The sequence below is a fragment of the Canis lupus genome, chromosome 24, assembly GCF_011100685.1.
Source record: "Canis lupus familiaris isolate Mischka breed German Shepherd chromosome 24, alternate assembly UU_Cfam_GSD_1.0, whole genome shotgun sequence".
In the NCBI taxonomy this organism is placed as follows: Eukaryota; Metazoa; Chordata; class Mammalia; order Carnivora; family Canidae; genus Canis; species Canis lupus.
In genome coordinates, this window is record NC_049245.1 from 34,411,619 (window position 1) to 34,435,685 (window position 24,067).

A 24,067-nucleotide genomic window follows, 5' to 3' on the forward strand; every position below is an offset into this window, starting at 1 on the left:
AAATTATGCTTATGCTCACTAAGAGCGAATGTATGCTGGTTTTTTTTTCTCTATTCTATTGTTTTTTTTGTTTTTTGTTTTTAAAGAAATACTGGTTACAATCTGTTAATTTGGTTCCTGATCTACAGTGGTGGCTCACCGTTTGAAAAACATCTTGCCCAGCATTCACAATCCCAACCCCTTTACCCGTGATATGGCTGGAATAGGCAAGTGACTAATTCTAGTTAATGAGTCATGAATGGCTGTTGCCGGGGGGCTTCTGGGAAGGTTATATTCTTATATAACCAGTCCTAGAGGGAGAGGAAGAGAGGGAAAGAGACAGAGAGATCCTACATGCACATGACCCTGAATGAGTGCCTCCTGAAAGTTTGTGCTCTAGCTGCTTTCTTGCCTCATCTGCCCCGCGACCTAGGGTGGAAGAGGTGGGGAGCACAGATCCATGCCACTCTCAGGGAAGGGCTTCCAGGTGAAGTCTGCTCCCCACACCTCAGGTGAAGCTCCAGAGGGAGCAGGTTGGGTGACTTGGGCCCCAGGTGCCTGGGACCTGGTGCTGGATGCCCACCTCCATAGCTGCCTCCTGAGGTGTCATTCAGGGGTACACAGAAGCCCTCTGTAGCCAGATGGTAGCAATGCTGTCCCCAGGAGGACACTCTTTCCCTCTCCTGGTTCTCACTGCATGAGGAAGCCCCCCTGAGGACTGGCCATGGGTCCATGGGCATTCAGTTTCACAGACGGCTTCCACCCCCTTGACTTCCTTCAGATGGAGAGTGAAGAGACCAAGTCTCAGAGAGGTGATAAGAGGTGCCACCAAGCCACCCAGTCCTCAGTGAGAGAGCTGAGATTTGAATGCAGCTCTGGATGGCTCAAAGTAACATTGGCATGCTATAGAGATTATTCCCATTTCTCCTTCCCCTTCTTCCTGGAGTAGCATCTGGAGAATGCAAGTGTATAGACAGCGTCTTCTACAAGGTTCTTCCCAGCTGAAGTCAGAATGTCTCTTGCTCTTTGAAAGTCAAAGGCTTCACCTGGCTTCTCCTGCTTCACAGCAGCAGATTGTGTTTTCCAAGGGTATTCCAGGGATATGTCCCAAGTGATCTTTGGAAACATGACCTTAAAAGAGAAAGAAAGAAAGAAAGAAAGAAAGAAAGAAAGAAAGAAAGAAAGAAAGAAAGAAAGAAAGACAGACCTTGCCACTCCCAGTCAAGAGGTGGGCTCCCTTGAGTCTGGGTGGGTTCTGTGATTCTTTTGGTGGAAGTGATGCTGCCCAGTTCCAGGGACAGCCCCTAACTGTCCTGGCAGCTTCTGCTTCCCACCTCTCAGAATCCCAAGGTGCTGGTAAGATGGGCTGTTCTGTCCAGACCACATAATGAGCACTGTGGCCACAGACACTGAGTGGAGGGGCCAGTCAAGCCTTCAAACGACCCCAGCCCGTCCCTCTCCACCTGTACCAGTACAAGAGACTGCATGCAAGAACCACCCGGCTGAGCCCAGTCAACTCACAGAACTGTGTGAGATAGTAGTAAATCTTTGTTTCCAGGTCCCTAAATTTGGGGGCGGTTTCCTCCCCAGCAATAGATAATCAAGAACACCCACCCTACAAGGTGAGTGTAATAGAAGAGATTAGAACTCAGGGACTCTCGTCTTGCAATTTAGACATATTTTGTTTTGGAGCCAGCAAGTGCTAGAGTGGGGATTGGAACTCAGGACTTGAACTCCTTTCCAGGGTCATATTGGCATTTCCAGGTGGGCAGCAGGGAATGTGGCCTTTTCCATACTTGGAAGCTTCCTCTTCCGGCGCTCATCCCCCAGGCTGGGCCTGTGGCAGCCAGCAGAGGGCGTTCGATACCGCCAAGTTTCCAAGGCCTTTGACAGCCCTGACCCCGGGGTCAAGGGAAGTTAGCACTCCTCTTTCCCCATCTCTCTTCTTTGAAGTTGTGGAATCTTCCTTGGGTAGGAGAAAGGCCAACATTAATATTTATGACTCAGGGAAAATCCGATAATCCTCTCTGAACTTCAGGTTTCTCATCTGTAAAATGGCCATAATAATGATCCTTTTGCCTGCCTCAGAGAGCTCTTGGGATAGAAGGGGGGAGCAGCACCACCACACAGAGGTTCCAGCCATGTGTTTTTCAATCTCTAGACCAAAGAGTAAAAGGATCCCAAGGCCAAATGTGGGATTGTCAACAGGGTTGGAATTAATCTTCAGTTTTTTCTGTCCTTTTAGACCTGGCACCCAACAGGTAATCTGGTGATGGATTCCAGAAAAGAGCCACGGCCTCAGAGAAATGGTCTAACGACCTCTCCATCCTCTTTTCTGTCCCTCAAAAATATCAAATTTGTCCCTTCCTCAGTGCCTTTGCACTTGTAATTTCTCTGGCCTGGAATGTTCCTTCTCTTTCTCTTTGTATGCTTGGCTCCTGCTCATCCTTCAGGTCTCAAATCAAATCACATCTCCTCAGAGAGATCTCCAGTGACCACCCCATCTCTACATGAAATTATCTTGTTTATTCATTAACTCATTTTTAGAATGTCAGCTCCATGAGCAGCTCATATGTCCCTTTCACCACTGTACAGACCAGAGCCTAGCACAGGGCTTGGCATGTAGTACGTGCTCAATAAATACTGGTTGAGTACGTGAATGAAATGTTGAAAACCAAGTACGTGTAAAAATGGAGCTAGATGCTTCTTACCATGCTTCTCTCACATGGAAAGTTCTGTTATCCCCATTGAAAGGCAAAGAAAAATGAGGTTGAGGGAGGCTTAGTAATTTGTTTAGTGTCACACAGCTACAAAGTGGTGGAATCAGAATGGAAACCTAGATTTTTCTGACCTCCAGTTGTCTGTTCTTTCCAGTATATCTGGAGGAAGAAGATGCTGTCCCCCCACTTGTATCCCCTCCACACTAGGACTTCCCATACAGGTGGCTGGTGTCTCACTGTGAACACCTGTGACAGTTCCTGAAGGAGTTTCCCCTCAGCCCAAGAAGAAGGCAGGCTGGAGGCGCCGAGGCAAGGAGCAGCCCTCAGCCCGTGGGAGCTGACAGCAGAGGATAAATACCCAGACTTCCTCAGGGTGAGGGTGGAGGGGACTCTGAGGCACCTTCTTCACCAACTTCCAGAAGTTCCACAGCAACGATAATCTGTTTACTGATGCACCCGAATCAGCTTCTTTCCCTGTCTTCTCTAGCTTCTCCACATCCCTACTGGTGCTCCCTAGGATCACCTCCCAAGTAAATCATACTTAAAACCCTATCTCAGGCTTGGCTTCTTCCCAGCAGGATTGCTGTGTAACAAATTGCCACAAATGAAGTGGCTTAAAACTACACACATTTCTTATCTCACAGTTTTTGTGGAGCAGGAGTCTGGATATGGAGCCTCTGGGTCCTCTGCTTCAGTGTCTCTGAAGTTCAGGGCTGCAGTCAAGGTATGGGCCGTGGTTGTAGCCTCACCTGAAGACCCAAGGCTCTTCTCACTTAGAAGGCTGTTGTCAGAATTGAGGCCCTTGGGCTGAAGACCTCAGTTCCAAGCTGGCTATTGCCAGAGGGGACCTTCAGATCCTTCTCTGTGGGCCTCTCCAGCATGGCAGCTTGCTTTATCAAAGCATGCAAGCCGAGAAGATGGCAAGATAGTGAGCCCACTAGCAAGATGGATGTCGCAGTCTTGGGAAACCTGATCACAGAAATGATACCCCACCATTTGTACCATATTCTCTTAGCTGGAAGCAAGTTCAAGGGGAAGAATCACACAAGGGTATGAATTCCACAATGTGAGGTCATTGGGGGACCATCTTGGATGTCTGTCTGTCATACCAGCTAACATGCACCTAAAAAGCTACAACCTCATAGATAAGTTAATAAGTAAGTTTCCATGTAATTTAGAAAGTTCTACATCTAGTCAAGGAAGCTCTCTGATGTACACAAGGAGGGACAGCCAAGGATGTCCATTGCAGCGTTGTTTACAATAACAAAAGTTGGAAACTACCTAAACATCAACCAAAGGGAAATGCTAAACAACTCATGACATATCAATGCCATCCAATAATTAGAAAGAATGAGGTAGGGCGGAGACGTACTGCTGAGTGAAAAGACAGGCTGTAGAACTACACATATCACATCGTGCCATCGAGAACGACACACAATGGTATGCATTCCTATGTTCTATCTGCATATACCTACACGTGTAGAAAAATATCCGAATGGTACCCACCCAACTGGTAATGGCGGTTGTGCCTGTGGGGTAGGGAGGCAGAAATGTGTGTGGTGGTCAAAGGAGACGTCGTCACTCTTATTTGTTAAGGTCATAGGTTCTGAAAGCCAGACCACCTGGATTAAAGTTCTGACTCTGTAGCTTATTAGCTGTATGACTTTGGGCAAAACACTTAACCTCTCTGAACCTCAATTTATTCGCCTCTAAAAGGAGAAGAATAATACCACCATCTATTTAGTTTTAAGATGGTATACATAAAGCTTTTTACAGAGTTTTGGACATATCTAATGGTGTGCTAGAGCCAGCCCCCACCAGCTCCCGAGACCAATTGTGGGCATCTCAGTCCCACTCCCAGCACACCCCCAGTGCATCATAAGCACCCAACAAACACCAGCTATTATTATCTGTACTGCTCTAATTTTCATAAGGACAAGGATTCACGTGTTACTTGTGCAATTTAAAAAAACGTGTGGGTGAGTCACTGCCTATACAACCCACAAGGCAGCTTTGTGGGAAAGGAAGCTGGGATGGAACTGGGTTTCGGGTGAGGTCAAAGATGGCCCTCAGGGATGAGCACAAACACCTTCTAGGAGGGGGTGAAGTGCCTGGAGTGTGGCTCAGGTCTGAGCAGCTGGTGACTCACACTGCACTGGCTGTGTAAGTTGAAACACTTGACTGGGAATATATCTCTTCCTGCTTTGTATCTTTCCCTTTGGCCACTTATTTGGCCCAAAGCAAGCTGCTTCCAGTACCTAACCATTCCTTTCTGCAAGCCCCAAATCTTCAGGAAGGAGCAGAGAAAGGAGAGCGCACAATCCTACCTCCAGATACCTGGCCATTGAACTGATTTTTACTGAGTGTTTATTCTGTACCAGGCACTGCCTCAGGAACTGGAAATAGCAGGGAGGACCAGACACATAGTCTGGAGTTTACATTCTTGCGAGGATGATATGAAACACACGGCAGGTAACAAAGAGCTAAATCTATGAATACATACGCAAGCTAATATCAAATAAAGGATACTGATAAGGGTGTTTATAGAGGTGAGAAAACAATTTGATATGATAGATCAGGGGTCAGCAAACATTTTAGTTAAAGATCCAGAAGGTCAATATTTCAGATTTTTGTGGGCCACGCAGTCCCTGTCTCCACTACTCAAATCTGCCATGAGAACAGAAGCAGCCAGAAACAATACTTAAACTAATGGGTGTGGCAGTGTTCCAGTACAATCCTGTTCACAAAACCAGCCAGCAGGCCAGATTTGGCTCACAGATTGTAGCTTGTCCACTCCTGTGATGGAGTGAAACTGGCTGGGATGGGACAATATTAGGTGGAGTGGTCAGGGAAGGCTTCTCTGAGAAGGTGACGTTTGAGCTAATCCCCGAAGGATGCAAAGAAGCTTCTCCATGCCAAGACTTGAAGGAAGTGTGTTCCAGGATGTGGGAACAGCAAGCGCATTGCCCCGAGGTGCAAACCACCCTAGTGTGTCTGAGGAGTTTGAGCCCATGCAGCCGGGTAGAGTAAGAGAGGGAGAGGTTGGCTTGAGCAGGGCTTTGCGACCCAGGCCACATCATCAGTCAGGGTCCTGGCAGGAAAGAGATGATAGTCTTAAATGGGAAAGGAAAGAGAGTTTAATGAAGGGACAGAGGTGGGAACTTGGTAAAAGGAAGGATGGTGAGGCTCTCAGAGACCAGCACCTGTGGAAGCCGTACCCTTCCAGAACCCAGGGGCATCTACGCCACCATGAGGGGCCGCCCAGCCAGAGAGGAGCTGTGGCTGCCAGTGATGGAATCTGGCATCTGCCAAGTAGCCCAGAGGGCCGCAGGAACACCAAACCCAACATCTCTCTCCTCTCCTGCTTTGGATCACCTGCTAGCATCTCCCACTGGCCAAGCCCAATTAGAAGTCATCGGCCAGAGGGGCCAGGGTGATTCAATGCACGGAGGTACAAATTTCTGGAATAGAAAAGGGCAGAGAATGATCTAGAGGGAACAGAGAATACCAAGCCCACAGAGGAGAGAACTGGGGTTTTCCTAGAATTTTTTTTTTTAAGATTTTATTTATTTATTCATGAGAGACACAGAGAGAGAGGTAGAGACACAGGCAGAGGGAGAAGCAGGCACCTTGCAGGGAGCCCGATGAAAGGGGGTCCCAGGACCCTCTTACCAGGGTCCTTACCTCTTACCCAGGCTGGCAGGCCCAGGCGTTGGGAGCAGGAAGGAGTCCCCGGGGGCAGCCGCTGGCCTCCGTGCCTGTCGATCCCAGGACTCCAGGATCACGCCCTGGACCAAAGGGAGGCACTAAACCACTTAGCCACCCAGGGATCCCCCTTTTCCTAGAATTTCAATGAGGATGCAGTTGCCAGATAAAATATGGGTTACTCAGTCCCATTTGAATTTCAGATAAGCTACAAATACAGGTTTGGTATCAGTATGTTTAGGAATAAGAATGCCCCAAGAAGGTACTTATACTAAAGCCATATTTGTTATTTATCTGAAATTCAAATGGAACCGGGTGTCGTGTATTTATATTTGCTCAACCCTGGCAACCCCGGATGAAATCCCCAAAGGAATTTGAAACAAAAAGTGTTAACATACCTTAATTTAGGATTTAATAAATACCTTGTTTATAAAATCAAGAAAATTTTAGATCGCTAAATCTAAGGAGGATTCGGGGGACATATAAATAAGTTGTAGGAGCGTTTAGAGGCATTCGCCATGTGAAGTTTCCGTCTACCAGGGAAAGCAGTGGATACAGAGGAGAGCCTTGGTTGACCCCCCAACTGGCTGGGAGGAACCTCGAGCTGTCTCCACACTTTCTGGTCTTCACTGTGCCAAGGGTTTTACTGCTTCTTGAAGTCTTTTATGCCCAATATCGAATTCCTTCTCTCCCACATCCCCAGGTGGAAAGTAGGTCACATGGGTTATTATTATGCAGTCGTGGAAACTGAGGCTCAGAGAGGTGAAGCAATCTACCCAAGGTCACACAGCAGGGCAGCAGGAGGACCAAGGTCTGTGCGGCTCCCAGGCGCCTCCCCTCGGCCCTCGCACCCTCTGTTCTTCGCAGCATCCAGCACGCGTAGGCCTGGCTATCCGTGCTGGGTGGGTGCTGGCAGGCCTGGCAGGCCCGGGGGTCGGGAGCAGGAGGGGGGCCCCGGGGGCGGCCGCTGGCCTCCATGCCCGTCGTATCTGCGCTGGAGCCGGGCATGAAGGTGGCGGACCCTCCTGGCCTCCTGGGCCGAGAAGAAGGAAGCGGCGATGGTGTGCCGCAGGCGCCGGGCGTAGGTCTCCAGCAGGACCGTGGCACAAGCCGCCAGCTGCAGGGCCCCGGCCACCAGGGGGGCGGCGGTGCGGGGGCGCTGGGCGGGCAGCAGCGGGCAGCCCGGGGAGGTGAAGCGGAGCTCCCACTGCAAGGAGTTGTGAGTGGAGAGGAAGGGGCTCTCCGGAGGGGGCTGGTTGAAGAGGAAGGGGACGAAGCCCAGGACCGTGTACGTGGCCTTCAAAGAGGAATAAAAAGCGCATCAACAGACACCCAGCCATTCCTGGACACCCACCACTTGGCGGCGGCTTGCCCTCCTCTGCAAGATGGGCCCAGAAGTAACACAGCCTCCTGCCTGGGGACTGAGGAGCATCAGATGATGAGATCAGGAGTCTGAAGCAGGCTTTCTGACCAACAAAAAGCGCTGTACAAATGCTATCTTTATTACTAGGTTCTGAAGGGAATGCTTTAGAGAAAACAAATGGGTACTATGGGCATTTATTCTTTGCTAAGCCCTTCGTGAATACTTTAGATGTCTTTTCCAACAAATACTCATGATCCTATGAGGTTGAGTCCAGAATGAGCCTCTCTGAAGAGATGGGAAGCCTGAGGTCACATAATGAGGTTGCCAACCCAGGGGGTCAGTCCCAGCCAAGGCGGGTCCCAACATCCTAAGAATTAGGCTCTACATTTCCCTTGCGGTATGTTGGAGCAGGTGTAGGGAGGCAGTGAGGTCAGAGGTTAACCATTTGACTCTGGAGTCAGACTTTTTGAATTGGATCCTGGTTCTGCCCAGGGCTGACTTCTCTGCTGGGCTCAGTGCAGGGGGCTAACGGAGGTATTTTATTCTCATTCTCTCTCTCTCTTTTTTTTTTTTTTTTAAGATTTTATTGATTTATTTATGAGAGACACACAGAGAGAGAGAGAGGCAGAGACAAAGGCAGAGGGAGAAGCAGGCTCCATGCAGGGAGCCCGACGTGGGACTTGATCCGGAGACTCCAGGATCAGGCCCTGGGCCGAAGGTAGGCGCTAAATCGCTAAGCCACCCAGGGATCTCCTTATTCTCTTTTAACATCAGAATAATTCACCAGGTACTTATACAGATGACCACATGTTAAGACTCACAATAACCAAGCAGGGTGAGGAGGATTGATCCAGCTTGTACAAGTGAGGAAAATGAAGCTTGGACACCTTGCCACTCAGGAAAAGAGTAACTTGCAGGGGGGGGGGGGTCCAATTATTTTCAAGTCGTTGGGTATCTATATCCTCATCTGCCCCAGGAGTGAGGATTGAACCCACTGTTTTGGGCTGGGGTGGAAATCAAAGGAGTCTCTCTGCAAATGCCCCAGGGTCCCATAGCTTTTCTAAGGGCTGGGACCTGAAAGCTAATGAAATTCAATTGCAAATCAAGTGGTTAACACACCCCGCCTCTTCCTACCAGGAAGCCACTCCAGTCCCCTCTTCCCGTCACCGCACTTACATCGTACTTGACCGTGAGCGTGATGGGCACTGTGGGCAGCTTCTGGGCCCAGTCCACGGCGGCCTGAGCCAGGAGAAAGGCCACGTGGTCTGTGGCCACCGTCACAGCTGTGGCCATCAGGAGCAGGGTGAGCAGCCCCAGCCTCAGGAGACAACACAGCAGCTCCCCCGGGGACAGCTTCGGCCGGGCTGCCCAGAGCAGCCAGGCTGGTGGGGAGGCCACCAGGTGCATGGCCTGGGCCTCTTGCAGCTGCCAAAGCAGCTGCCGTGTGGCGTAGATATTGTCAAACTGCAGGTCAGTCAGGTAGCGATGGAGGTACCGGCCCGAGTCCACCAGGAGGCCCAGCGTAAAGAGCCCTGTGACCACCTGCTGGGCCCCGAGCACTGCCCCCTGGGCCAGGGACTCCAGGCCAGAGAAGTCCTCCAGCACCTGCTGAGTGGCCCTGAGCACGTGGAGCCGGAACGCAGAACCGTTGCCCGGGGCCTGCAGCGTCAAGGCCCGGCTGCCCGCTTGGCCGGTGGGGCCCAGGGCCCTGGACGCCGCGTGCAGCTGCTGAGTGGTGTTGAGCAGACTTTCCAGGGAGCCCTCTGTGACACATCTCAGCACCTGCCCGGCCGCGCCCACGTTGGCCAAGACGTTGGGCACCACGGCGGCACCCAGGGTGGCAGCACTCCAGGACAGGAGCAGGCGGCGGCCCTGCTCCGTGCCCAGGCTGGGGACGCTGAGTGCGAACAGACAGCGGGCGGGGGGCACCGAGCCCAGCACCAGGAAGACCAGGAGGCCACACACAGTGGCCACCGTGGCTGAGGGTCCCGGGGGATAAAGCAGCGAGGACACCAGCCAGTGGCGCGTCAGACCGGCAGCGGCGACAGCCAGGGAACCGCACAGGAGGAGCTGGGTCAGCAGCTGGCTGCAGCTGGTTGGGACAGGCTGAGAGAAGGCGACCCAGGCAGCTTGCAGTGGGCCAAGGGCCTTGGAGAGCCCTAGCTGCCAGAAACTCCACCTGCACCAAGGACACAGGGGAGGGGGGCACTCTCAGGAGGATGAGGGGTTGGATGTCAACCCAATGCCCCTGATCCTTGAAACCTTCCATTGCTGACAGGCTCCCCCCCTTTGGCCACAGTGTTGGGCAGTCTTCCCCTGTGGGCCAATTCCAGCAACTCACCCCAAACCCACAGGACCCCAGCTGACCCCTAGTCAGAGCTGCCCTAGGATTATCCTCACTGGACTTGTCGGGGAAGAGTCCAGATCCTGGGGATGTGAGGATGGATGCCTGGGCTGCCTGCGTCCATACTTCCAGTTTTGCCGGGACACCTCGCCCTGGGGAATGAAAGAGTCGTGGAGAGAGAAGCACAGATGAGAGAGAAGAAGAAAGAGACAAAAATGGGGAGAGAGAGAGAGATACAGTTTCACTTGAATTCACCATCTTGGTTAGCTTGGACCAACCAAGGACAACTCTTGGACATTCCTTCGGGGTCTCTTCTACTATTCAGTAGCTTTTCTACTCTGTTATCCTTGTATTTATGAAACAACCACTTTAGGCTCAGCACTGGAGAAACAGGGATGAATGGAACAGACAAGAGTCCCTGCCCTCCTAGAGCCTGTATTAAAGAATGATGGCAGAGGAATTAGTGAGAAGAGGTTGGGTTCTGGGTATGTTCTATTGGAGAAGCCAACACAACTGGCAGTCTGATTGGCTGTGGGAGTGAGAGGAAGAGGGAGGTTAGGGATGACAATGGGGTTTGGTGCCTGAGGAACTGAGAACACCCAGGTGTCGTCCAAGATGGGAAATAAGTGACCTGTAAAGTCATTGATTTACACATGATACTTAAAGCCATGTGGCAGGAGGAGACTCCTCAGGAGCATGTGTTGGCAGCTGGGGGGTCAAGAAAGAGGCTGAGGAACTAGGTGATGTGGTGCTGGGGAACCAAGCGAGTCAAGTGTTCCAAGAAGAGGGGAGTGACCACATATGTCAAGTGCTGCGGATCAGTCAGTAAGGCTGAGCACTGAGCAATGGCCTTTGGATTTAGCCACGTGGAGGTCCCTGGTGAGTGCCCAAAAGGGTAGTAGCTTGGTGGCATCTTGGGCCAAAACCTGACTAACTAGAGGGAGCCCAGAAGAGACCAGAAGAAGTAGGACGTGAGACACGAGCACGCCGAGGCCTGTTTGCAGGAAAGGTGTGCAGAAAGGTGCCAAAGCTGATGGTGGGAATGGGACCAAGATGTGAGAGACTCTAACAGGTTTGCAGATGGCCGAGCCAATCAAGAGGGGGGTGTGGATGAAGCGGAGGCCCTCTGGAGCGATCTTTTCTGCAGTGATGGTGGTGGGGACAGCCCTGGGTAAGGTTGACAGCACAAAGGCTGGGATGGGTGACAGGTAGAGGATGGGCGCCGATCTCTCAGTTCCTCTGACACACAACAGAGCAGTGGTTAAGGGCCTGGGTTCAAATCCCCACTTCACCATCCACCACCATCCGTGTGACTTTGGTTGAGTTTCTTTTCTCCTCCTTCTCCTCCTCCTCCTCCTCCTCCTCCTCCTCCTCCTCCTTCCTCCTCCTCCTCCTCTTCTTCTTCTTTCTTCTTCTTCTTCTTCTTCTTCTTCTTCTTCTTCCTCCTTCTTCTTCTTTTTAGATTATTTATTTGTGAGAGACACAGAGGGGGGGGGAAACATAGGCAGAGGGATAACCTGTTTGGATCCTGATGTGGGACTCGATCCTAGGACCCCAGGATCACACCCTGAGCCAAAGGCAGAGGCTCAATCACTGAGCCACCCAAGTGCCCTTGGTCCAAGGGCCTAGAATACTGTCTGGCATAGAGCCGGTGCTCCCTAAATATTTGTCGTATGATTGCTTCTATCTGCCCAGGGTGGCAGGAAAGCCAGGTCAGCGTTGATGGAAGGCACGCTGGAGGAGGCAGCAGGAGCTCGAAGAGGAAGGAGAGGGTGGAAGAGTCAACGAATCAGAGAAATGCTACACAAGCCGGCAGCACTAAGGACCCACTTGCAGTGCTCACCAGTGGAAGATGATGAATTATGGCCTTTCTGGCCCCTCCCGCCAGGGCATTTTAATTTAGGACTAAGCCTCCTCCTATTGTGTGATGAGTATTCAGAACGTGGTAACTGTTGAAAAAATAGCGAATAATGCAGATGGTATGGGAAGGGAAGCCAGCTCTAAGTCGTTCTGGAGGCCAAGGCCCGAGGGAGTGTTGGGAATGAGGAGGAAAGCACTTGCCATCTGTCCAGAGCCCCACCCCACCCCCCAGCCCAGCAGGACGGCAGGCCCTGGGCGTGCATTTTCTCATTTATTTCTTACAGCTCCCTGTAGACATTGTTACTATGCTCCTTGACAGATATGGAAACTGAGGCTCAAAGAGGTGGAGTTCACCCAAGGTCCCACAGCCAGGGAATGCCAGAGCTTGAGACCTAAGCTCATACCCATCGTGCCTGAGCACTGACTGTTTCCTCACCTGTAGTCCCAGTGTCCAGGGTCCCCAGACCTACCCGGTCCTGGCAAGGTACTCAGCTGTCTCCCAGAGGGCCCTCATGCTTCCTGAATAGCCGTGGGTCCAGATCAGGGCAGGCAAGGCTGAGGCGGTGGCAGCAGGTGGAGAGGAAGCGGGAGGAATTATATTCTCTAGAACTCAGAACTCGGGAACTCCTGTTGCTTCTGCTTTTTGGTTTTTAATTAAGCCCTCCTGGTCGCTTGGGCCCACCTCCCAGGGGGTTGGGCAAGCTTCCTCCTCCTCTTCCTGGAGGCAGGGGTGGGTGGAAGGTGTGGGAGGAAGGAGCCTATTCCCAGCAGTTATCTGTGATCCTTATAGCAGGAAGGTAAAACTGCTCCCATTTCACAGAGGAAGGAACTGAGGCTCATTAGTGGTAGTGCCAGGACTAGAAGTCGTCTGGGCTTCCCCTTGCTCGGAGAGGAGCCTGATTCCCAGCTCCGAGTGGGGGGAACCCGCTTTCCTGCTACTCTGGGAGACAACTGGACCTCTGCCGAGACTCTTTCAAGCATAGTGGCTCTGGTCTCCTCTCCAGCTGGCTTTCTGTCTTTAGCCTGATGCGGACCTGGCTTCTAATCACAGCTCTGTCCCTCCTTCTCTGTGTGACCTTGAGCAGATGAGCCCATCAGTTTCCTCCTCTTAAAAGAGAGGAAGGATGAAAAAAAATAAAATAAAAGAGGAAGGATGATAACAATTAACATTTATTGATCACGGGCTAAGTATCAGGCACTTCTCAAGAGTTCTATTTGAATTCCCTAAATCCTGGGGGCACCCCGGGGGGCTCAGTGGTTGAGCATCTGCCTTGGGCTCAGGCCATGATCCCAGGATCTTGGGATTAGGTCCTGTATTGGGCTCCCTGCAGGGAGCCTGCTTCTCCCTCTGCCTGTCTCTGTCTCGCTCTGTGTCTCTCATGAATAAATAAATAAAATCTTAAAAAAAAAAAAAAGAATTCCCGGGAAGCCTGCGTGGTTCAGCAGCTGGGTGGCTGTCTTAGGCTCAGGTAGTGATTCCGGGATCCGGGATTAAGTCCTGCATTGGGCTCCTGCGAAGAGTCTGCTTCTCCCTCTGCCTATGTCTCTGTCTCTGTCTCTCTCTGTCTCTCATGAATAAGTAAATAAATCTTTTAAAAAATTAAGAAATAAAAGAAAAAATGAATCCCCTGAATCCTTATTTCCAACAACCCTTTGTGGTAGGTATTGTTATTTCCATTCCTCAGTTCAGAAAACCGAGACCCAGAGAACTAAGTCCTTTAACCAAGCCACTCAGCTAGTAAGAGGTACAGCCATCATTTATAGCCAATGGTCCTGCTCCAGAGTCTACTGTCAGCCACTGTGCTCTACTGGTGTGGAGGGAAGTGTTCACAAGACTCCTGCTACCTTCAGATGCATCTAGCACTGAAAACAGTAGTCACTTAATAAGTGCGAGGTCCCTGCGTGCGCACTCAGGTGCAGTCATTGCCTGGCAGGTACACTTCTGGGCTGGTTGGAAAGCCAACCCCCATCTGGAAGCAGACACCTTGCCCCCCGCATGTCTGTGCTCTATCACTGCCAGTAGGCTGCCTCGTTGGGAAGCCTTCCTCTGTGCCCCCAGGTCTCCACCCTGTAGGATGTGCCAGTAAGGAAGGACACACCTAGGTGGTGTTCCAGACTCCCCATCCTTTTCCCTTGTAAGGACGTGTTGCTTGGGTCACTTGCTCAGGCCTGAAGGAGGGTATTCTATGGCCCAGTTAGAGGAAGTGACATTCTCATGGTCACACAATTGAATGGGACACCTGTGGCCCTTGGAGGGCCTGACCCCCTACCCAGATCACAAGCCCCTCCAGGAAACCAGGCCAGGTACCAAGTCTGCAGAGAACTGAGGACCCCATGTAGATGGGGAGCAGGAAACCCCAGCACCAGCAGGGGCAAGCCAGCCAAGGTAAGAAGCAAAGCAGACCAGATGGAAACAGTGTGAACTGCCGGGAGGGCATAGGCCCTTTCAGAAAGAACAGCTTCAACTCTGCTCCAGTTGAGGGGTGAAGTCCTTTGAAAAGAGGTCCAATATTATTAGATTTTCCAATTTTTCCAAAGATGCCAGTCATTCTCATTTTTATGTAAAAGTCTCCAAGTTTTTAAAGTCAGCATTAAAAAAAAAAAAAAAAAAAAAAAAGGACTATTGTTTAGGCCCATCTTAACAGGTCTGTGGGCCAAAGCCAGCATGAGGGCCGCCTACTAACAACCCCTGCAGGAAGCCTCAGAAGGGCTGGTGCAGGGAGCTGTCTTTGTCTAGCTGTCCCTCTGAACTGCAGGGGCTCTGGGCTGGGGATAGTAGATCTGTATTTGAACGCCAACTTTGTCACTTACTGTGCTGTGTGACCTTGGACAAGACACTGTCCTGAGAACTTGTACGGACTCTGCTCTCATGGGAATGCTAGTACCTACTTCTCAGGATTGTTTGATTCTATGGAGTAACGTATGTAGAGTTCCCAGTAAATAGATAAATGCTCCTGCCCTACTTTCTCCAACCTGGGCTGACAGCTCTGCCTAAGTGAGCCCCATGTCTCTCGGACCTGATTATACAGGCTTTTGTGATGCCCGCTGGGCCAGAATCCCTGGCCAGGGTCCCCAACGCATGGGGAACTTCAGGGCTTTGTGCCCGTCAGAGGGGAGTGCTCCTGGCAGACACCAGCATTTGCCCGGTTTCTGGACTGACACCAGGTAGCTATTGTTTAAGGACCATTTTGGTTATTTCCTGAAGGCCTCGGTGAATGTGTAAGACTTAGGGGTTTGGTGGCAGAGGGAAGGAAGGGGCAAAAGATATTTTTGACTTCTCTCAGCACATGTAGGCAGTCACTTCTGCCTACATAAAGCTGGCCTGGCTCCAAATCCCACAGCATCCGGAAGGGTCTTCTGAATCATCCAAAATAGAATCAGCGTTGTTGAGGGGAATTTCTGGGTGAAGGATTCAGAACCATAAGACAGAATAGGAAGAGGAAGTGGTAAGCCTTCAGATCTAGAATCAGCATCAGAGATCCATAGAACATTGGAGTCACTGCATTGTTGGGACACCTGTGGGCATGGAATATTGCCACCACCCACTCAGCCTGAGAATACGGACAGGTGGCTAAAATCTTACCTAATAGCCAATGCTATCCAATAGAAACAGAGTGTGAGCCGCGTGTATAATTAAACATTTTCTAGTAGCCGCATAAAAAAGTGAAATTTATTTTAATAACATTTTTATTCAACTTTTATTTTAATTTTTTAAAATTTTATTTATTTATTCACGAGAGCCAGAGAGAGCCAGAGACATAGGCAGAGGGAGAAGCAGGCTCCCTGTGGGGAACCTGATGTGGGCCTCAATCCCAGGACCCTGGGATTACAATCTGACCCGAAGGCAGACGTTCAACCACTGAGCCACTCGAGTGCCCCGCAAATCTAGGTTTTAAGGTGAGGTTTTCTGAATTTAAAAATATTAGCAGTCAGTTAATAATTTAAAACTCATGAAAGGCGGCCAAAAAAACCTGACTGTGGGCTGGATGCAGACCTGGGGACCACTAAATTATAAATTCTGATTTGGTCTAAACCTTCCCTGCCGTGTTTTCTCAGTTTGCCCCTCCAGACCAGTCTCCACTCTTCTCCTCCCCACCCTAAGCCCAGGGGTTAGACCTGGATGGGCTGCATCAAGGGACTCTCCTGCATTTTGGCTTCTGTGGGTGCAACAGTTAGTTAGCTTTCTGTGTCAACATGGCTGGGCCGCAGCATCCAGCTCTTTGGTCAAACATTATTCTGGATGTTCCTGTGAAGGTGTCTTTGGATGAGATGTACATTTAGATTAATGGAGTTTGAGTAAATCAGATTGCCGCCTCATAATGTGGTGGGCCTCATCCAATCAGGTGAAGGTCTGAATAGACCAAAAGACTGACTTCCCCTGAGCAAGAGGGAGCTCTGCTAACAGATTGCCTTTGGACTCTTTCCTGGGAATACATATATTCTCTATCCTGTTGGTTCTGTTTCTCTGGAGAACCCTGACCCATACAGTTGGGTTTGGTCGTGGGGAGTGCCAGCAGGCCTGCAGAGGGAAGGTGTAGAGAAATATCCAGGGCAGCGCCCCCCTTTCAGAGTCATCAAGTGTTGAATGTGTCCCAGGAATAGAGGTGCCAGCCCCACTTAGGCCTCTGTCCCTCAGAACTTTTGCTGGGAGGTTCACCCTCCCACTATTGAGGACTTTCACTTTCCCTCCTGGTTTTCCTCACCCTCTGCCCACACCTTGGAACTAGGTTCCAAGCTTCGTTACTAGGCTGTCCTCAAATTAGTTAGTCCCTGTGCTTACTATTTCCTTTGGAGACCGTGCCTATGACATCTTACCTCTCAGATCAAGAAACCAAAGTCCAAAACATAAAGGACCTGCTTAACGTCACACGGCATGGGAAGACCAGGAGTCCCAAGTGGCCACTGAACCCCCACTCAGTGGCTTTTATTCATCTTGGTTTTCATTTACCATCACTGGTTCCATTCCTGTCCACCTGCCTGTACTTTCTTGATATATGCGCCAGAATATGTATGTGTGTGTCCGAACCTTCCACCGACCTGTTGCTCATCACTTCTGTGTATTGTGGTGTTTTCCAGAGTGTGTTCCCGTGTTTCACTTAAATGCCACCCCCCCTGGAGGTCACCTAGGTGGCATCCAGCTCCTGGGTACCCCTGGCAACAGTGGCCTGAATATCTTCCTACATCGTCTCCATAGTGACTGTGGGACAATTTTGCTGGGATGTGAACCCAGAAGTTGGAAAAGTGGGCCACCGGGCATGCAGGTTATAAATTCCCCTAATTACTTCCATGCTGCTTGCCAGCCTGGCTGTAGAAGGTCGTAGTCTCCCCAGGAGTACAGGAGGGGGTCAGTTCTCTCCTGTTCCACCATCACTTATTGTCCTCTTGCCTCACTGCTGCTGGTCAGATCAGCGTGTTGTTGGTGGAACTTGCATTTAGCTGAGTTCCCCTTGAACCAGGCCAACTTTGGACTTGAGTTGACCAATAGAATGTGGCGGAGTTGAATTCCCAGACTCCCAAGGCCAGTCCTTAAGGGGCCACATAGCTTTTGCTTTTGCCTTCTGAGAAGCCCACTGTCAGGTTCAGAGGTCTGGCCTAGACTCCTCAGAGGCTTCACAGTCATCGTGTTCATTCAAGCTCCAGCTAAGCTCCCAGCTGCGTGGCCCTGGCCACATCACGTAGAGCAGAGATAAAACCATCCCTGCAGAGCTCGGTCTATATGCAGAAACATGGGATGCCTGGGTGGTTCAGTGGATAAAATGTCTGATTTCAGCTCAGGTCATGATCTCAAGGTCATGAGATGGAGATCCGTGTTGGGCTCTGCGCTGGATGTGGAGTCTGCTTCAGACTCTCTCTCTCCCTCTCCCTCTGCACCCCTCCCCCTCCAGCTCATAGTCTCTCTCTCAAAAAAAAAAAAAAAAAAAAAAAAAGGCAGAAACTAAAGCCAATAAGTTGCTAGCCTTTTGGGGTGGTTTGTTATGTAGCCACAGACTGAAATAGGTATTTTGCCTTGTGTTTGTTCTTTCAGACTTCTGGATGTTCCTCTTGTATTCCAGAGATGAGTCTCACGTATGTTTCCAATGATCCTGTGCCACCCCTGCCACCCACCTCTCTCCCATGCTGCCATAAGCACATGGCTGACTCCTCTGGGTCTCAGTCCAGTGCCACCTCCTCAGAAAAGTCCTCCCTGACCACCCTGGCTGAAGTCTCTGCTGAGTCAGTTTCATTGTCCAGTTTCATCTTCTTCTTAGCCCATATCCTGACCCAGAGTCATTTATTGATTAGTTTACCGGCTCACTGCCTGTCTCCTCAGCTAGAAGGTAAGTTCCACGTGGATGGAGACAGTGAATGGGCACATAACCAGGTTTTAAGTAAATGTTGTTGACTGAATAAGTGGAAGAAGGCATGAGCAAAGAAATTAATAGGACAGACCCCAGATCAGAGGGCAACATTACTTTCTCATAAATTCTGGTATAGATCCACTGGTCAAATATTTACCGAGCACCTGCTATGTATCAGAAACCATTCCAGGTACCAGAGTTAGGGCCCTCGACAAAATAAAGTTCGTGTTCTGGTAAGTTGGTATTCTAGAGGGAGACAAAGTTAATAAACAAGAAAATACATAATACAGTGGCCTGACTAAATACTAAGAAGAAAAATACAGGCAGCCCCGGTGGTGCAGCTGTTTAGTGCCATCTGCAGCCCAGGGCCTGATCCTGGAGACCCGGGATCGAGTCCCATGTCAGGCTCCTGCATGGAGCCTGCTTCTCCCTCCTCCAGTGTCTCTGCCTCTCTCTCTCTCTCTCTCTCTCTCTCTCTGTCTATCATAAATAAATAAATAAATCTTAAAAAAAAAAAAAAAGAAGAAGAAGAAAAATACAGCAGAGTGAGTAGATGGAGAGTGAGGAGGGCAAGATTTTACACCACATGGTCCGGGAAGCTTCTCTGGGGAGGTAACATCTGAGCAGAGACCTGAATAAAGTGAGGAAACAAGCACATATTTGGAAGTGAAGTATTCTTGCCAATGGGAACAGCATGTGCAAAGGCCCAGAGGCAGGACAGTATAGGCACGTGGCTAGAGCGGAGAGGAGAGAGCGGTAAGGAAGTGAAGTCGGGGAAGTCAATTCCATGGAATCTCTAGCTCAGGCATTCAGGGCTTTAAAGTTCTCTTATGTTCAGAAAGCAAATAAGCTGTAGGCCCAGTGTTGATTACCATTCTTTATTTTATAGTGTTTTCAATCAGAAGGATTTGAAATCACGATTCATCTGGTTACAAGTCCCTCAGGTTTCTCTGTGAATGGACTTCTTTGTCCCCTGTTTTCCAGAAGGACAACTCCCAACCCCCACGGGCTGTAACTGTGACTGAATACTAAGGTAGTCATATGGGAAGAGGTGGAGCCCAGCCTCCATCTCGGGGGACCTCTCCTGTCTCTTCCCTGCTGCTCCCAGGGAAGCATCCATGACTCACTTGTGCCGTACCGGGGACCAAGGATGAGTTCAGTCTCTGGGTGCCACCGTCCCAGCCCATGCTGCTCGGGGAACTTCATCCCTCAGAGATGTAGGAAGGGGGTGGGGCGACAGGAGGCTTCCGGACCTCCTGCTGGCACCTTTTCTGGTGCCAGGCTAATGGTGGGCCGTTCATTGCACTTCTGGGAGTGCCCGCTGGGCCTCATACTGTGCTGTTCACTGGGGCTGCCCAGATGCTTCTGCTGAAAACAGGGAGGGATCAAATCTTCTAGCACAGCCCCCTACCAGCCACTAGCTCAGGGGAAGTCTCAGTTGGCCCCCTCTGTAGAAGGTGGCTATGATATTTTCCCTGCCTGAGAAATTTTATCCTGGCCTTTTATGAGGCCCCAATTTATCTTCCGACTTTTTTTTCCCCTTATTCCTGAAAAATGGTGGCCTTTGCTAATTAAACATGCTTACCCCGTGGGGATGGGTAGGGAGGTAAAGACTGGCTTCTGGAACAGGTAGCAGCTGGCAGCCACAACGGCCCCTGTGGGCCACATGTAGGAGAGTCCTCCCTGTTGGGACCTTGGGTCACTTGTAAGACAGTGGGGCCGGGGCTTGGCCTGACCCCAGAATTATGGTCAAACTAAATCAGATTAAACAGGAAAATCTTAAAGGGCTCGGGTAGAGATGTTGGCTGGGGTTTCTAGAACTCCCCTGGTGTGCTCAGCACCCAGAAGAGCAGCAAGGAGGATTTGCACAGCCTCCATGTCCTCAGGAAGTCATCGATCCCTTCCCTGTTTCCAGGGATTGAAAATAACCCTGGCTGCTGGGTATCAGCAGGGGTAATATTCAAACAACGGGCACAGAATGGGCATCAACCAAGCAAAACCTACACTGGCTGTGAACAGCTGGAAAAACCATACTGGAACATTGCAGCCCCAAAAGCCTCTCTGAGGAAGGTGGTATCTAAGGGCACGATGATCTCTCCAGAGTGTAACCTCAAGTAGGCCATGGGGGATGTTAGCTGTGCCCAAAGGAATTGATAGCCCCCCCATTCCAACCGTTTAAGACAAATGCCATTCTGGATTAGCTTCCTATTGATGAAATTGGGTTCTCTTGCATCCTAGCCATAAAACAGCTCAGAGACAAAGGAGCTTGTTTCCCTGGCAGCAGATCTGGGAGATATCTGGGCCCTGACCTCCATGAAAGAGAAGGAGAGGATGTCCTAGATGATGAGCCTGTGGACCCAAGTGGACCACGGGAGGTCACCCTTGCTTCCTGCATACTGGATCACAGAAAAGAACTGCTTGATCGTCCCGTAGAGTCCTAGCAGCAGGTGATGGCAAAAGCCTTCTGGGAGGGCCCAGCCCAAAGAGAGTCCCGGGAGTGGGACTCAAAGGGTCCGAAAGGTGTTGTTGGCCAAGGCGGATGGCAGAGCTGTGATGTTGGCTGAGTGGATGTCGGCCCAGTCCGGGAAGGTGCCCAGCTGGAAGATGCTCTGTGCCCAAGTGTTCATGGCTAAGCTGAGCAGCAGGACGCCCATCAGGTTCATTGGGAGGCCTGTCCGCACCTGAAAGGGAGCCCAGACGAAGGGAGGGGTCAGCTCAGGGCCCATCCTACAGATGGGAAAACGCATGCCCAGAGTCAGGAAAGCATTCATTCAAGATCTCCGTGCCAGGACACGAATCCAGGCTGGCGGAGGCTCAAGACCCTTCCATCTTTACACTACCCTAGGCTGCCTCTCAAAGACCTGCAAATGCCTCTCTGCTCGCTCCCAACCCTGTCCACCAGGTGGTTTCTAGGTGCCAGGGTCTGTGCCATGGAGTTGTCATGGGGATGTGTCATTCAACCCATCCCTAGGACACCCTCGAAGGGTCATTATTACTTACTTCCACTTTACGGAAGATGAAAACGAGGCTCAGAGCAGTTGCTTACCCCCATCACACAGCTTGAACATAATCTGGTTTGATCAATAACACATGCACACTCACACTCACACACACGCTCATACACACACCTATCCACGCTACTTGTCTACTTAAGGTTATATGTATTTGTTGTGAAGAATTGGTCTCATGGAAATTTCAACCTTTTTAAGTAGCTAGAATAGGTCTGTCCGTTTGCTTCCTGCCCCCCCCCCCCCACCTCCGGCTAACCAATTGTGCCATTCAGTCCAACCTTGGGCTGAAAATCCCAGTTTTGCATCTGGGTTTCCCCATTGGTCTACTTTAGCATCGCAAACTGCACAGTGAGAAAAGTCACTCTCTTTTCAATCCCTTTTTTGGATCACTCACAGAGACAGTCTCCCTTAGGTGCTATCATGCCCTTAACACTTATCTCTCTTCCTTGCCGATTTCCCTCTGAACCTCTTGAACAGGGGTCCAGAACCTTCTCCAGGCCACCGTTATCAGGGCGAAGGTAATCATTTTGCCTTTTTTTTTTTGGTCTTTGCATTAATTTTTCGACTTACCTCCTATGGCGTACAATACCAGTTTTCCTTGTACAGATACGTCAGAAACTCATCTCTTTAAATACTCTTATTTAAGTACTTTTAAAATGTCAGTAGATGTAGGAAAATTGTTAAGTCCAAATGGCCACGGATGGCTCATGGAAAGGGCATCAGTCGTGGAAGGGAGCATGCCGTCCTGCCTCTGCTCTGGGGTGGGGATGGGGGTTCTCCAAGGCCTGGTAACTTTGGAGGATTGGAAGGGGACTGGCCAAAGCTTTGGGGTGGCTGGGAGGAGGGCTGGGCTCCCGGGGGCCTGGCTCCGAATGCCTGGTGAGTCCCACATTGGTCACTTCAGTTACCAATGTCATCGCTCTCAGGAGCGGGCCCGCAGGTGGGCACGCGGGCTCCGGACTGGCTGGCAGCGGGCGACTCTGAAACACCTGCCCCTGCTCCCCGCCCGCCCCCCTGCCCCGTGACCTCCAGCTTCCTCCTGTTCTCAGGACAGGCGTTATGTCTGCATCTCCGGCCTCTTGCTTCCTCCCTAAGCGGCCACCCTGCCCCACACCCACCACCAGCCCCCAACAATCCAATCCACCCCGCCTCTGCTGTTTTTCTGCTCTGCCCCATTTACTCATGTTCCCTACTTTGCCTCTGAATAAGCCCAAGATGTTCCCACTTCAAGGGGGAAGCATGAAGTTAATCATTCTCAGAGTTCTGTCCTCAGCCCCAAACACCTGACCACCCCTAAGATGAGCCAGATCCTAACATGTTCCAGGACATCGGCTTCGAATGAACCCCGGCTGACGCTGGCATCAGTCCCCCCACCTTCAGTGATTTATGCAAGAGCATCTAGTGTTCACCTGGCTCCTTTGAACGGACCCTGCCGTGGATTGCTAAAGGAACACGGACGTTCCCTTTTCCAATGTAAACCCCGCCTTCCCTTCCCAGTTTATCCTGGCCGGAGTCTCTGCACCTGGAGATTCTGGACCAGGAATTGGTTTAAGCACATCCTCCTCTGTGATGCCAGCTTAGGATTTGCATTCCCTGAGTGCCCCGGGCAGCCAGTGGAGGGGGAGTGGCAGCGAGGCAGGAGGAGGGAGGGAGAGGTGGGTTCAGCAGGGGATGGAGGGGAGAGAGAAGACACTGGTGGGTCTCCCCCCGCTGCAGCTGCCACCCTGGTTTCTGCCTCGCCCCCAGGGTGCAGCCTGCTGCCTGCCTCTCCTGAAGATTCCAGGCACGGAGCAGTTGGCTGACCCAGTAAGAAAAAGAAAGCAGTGCCCGGTGAGAGGAGGAAGTCCCTGTTCCCTGAGGCAGACTCTGGAAAGTCATCACTAAGGCAGTGTTTCCTGAAATTGTCTGAGCATAAGAATCGTCCCAGAGTATTTACTAAAACTAAAATGGATATTCCTGGTCCCATTCCAATTCTCTCTCTCTTTTAAGATTTTTTAAAATTTATTTATTCATGAGGGACACAGAGAGAGGTAGAGATATAGGCAGATGGATAAGCAGACTCCCTATGGGGAGCCTGACGTGGGACTTGATCCCAGGACCCCAGGATCATGACCTGAGCCAAAGGCAGACAGTCAACCACGAAGCCACCCAGGTGCCCCTCCAATTGATTTAGTTAGAAACTGGGTGGGGGGGTGGTGAAGCAGGAGCAGGGGTCCTGCCCAGATGTCTGGCCCAGCACCTGCTGTCCACCCCACCCACGGCCTCTGCTAGGACGTGCCCCCACTCACCATGTCTTTTACCAGCAAGTGTCCAGAGGCGAAGGCAATGGAGTTGGGGGGCGTCGAGACCGGGAGCATGAAGGCATAGGAGCAGCCGACTGTGCCAGGAACCATTAAGTAGAGTGGGTGCACTCTCAGGCGGATGGCCTGGTCCGGACGCCACGACAGGGAAACAGAGAGAGGCCACAGTGACAGATGGAGGTGGTTGCAGGCCACAACAACAGACAGAGACAGAAAGAGACGCGATGACAGAGACGTGTAGACAGAGATTGGCAGAGGGGCGGAGAACAACCGCAGCCGACCAGAAGACAGGTTTAGAGGCACAGAGAGACATGCAGATCCACAGGCGAAAGCAGAGACAGACAAGAAGAGAACCAAAATCAAGGGACACACAGAGAAGACATTCCCAAGGTTAGTGACATTCCCCAGGGCCACATTGCATGTTCACCTGCAAGGATGGGCTGGGGA

General features: G+C 50.9%; 2 protein-coding genes across 3 annotated transcripts in view; both read right to left on the reverse strand.

Moving 5' to 3' along the window:
* Positions 1–6,329: 6,329 nt before the first annotated feature.
* OCSTAMP (osteoclast stimulatory transmembrane protein) lies at positions 6,330–12,599 on the reverse strand. Its single transcript, XM_038571383.1, is given in 5 exon segments — positions 6,330–7,344; positions 7,346–7,701; positions 8,944–9,946; positions 10,168–10,263; positions 12,442–12,599. Coding segments are annotated over 5 exon segments (1,776 nt in total). The 5' UTR covers positions 12,486–12,599; the 3' UTR covers positions 6,330–7,067.
* Positions 12,600–19,171: 6,572 nt separating this feature from the next.
* SLC13A3 (solute carrier family 13 member 3) overlaps positions 19,172–24,067 on the reverse strand; it is a 74,888-nt gene continuing 69,992 nt past the window's right edge. The window contains exons 12-13 of one of the 2 annotated variants that reach the window (XM_038572506.1): positions 23,609–23,746; positions 19,172–20,990 (exon numbers count right to left, since the gene is read on the reverse strand). In XM_038572506.1, the coding sequence (XP_038428434.1) occupies positions 20,814–20,990; positions 23,609–23,746 (315 nt within the window). In that variant the 3' untranslated portion in view covers positions 19,172–20,813. The remainder of the gene's footprint in view (positions 20,991–23,608; positions 23,747–24,067) is intronic. The other variant, XM_038572507.1, reaches the window with a different exon arrangement.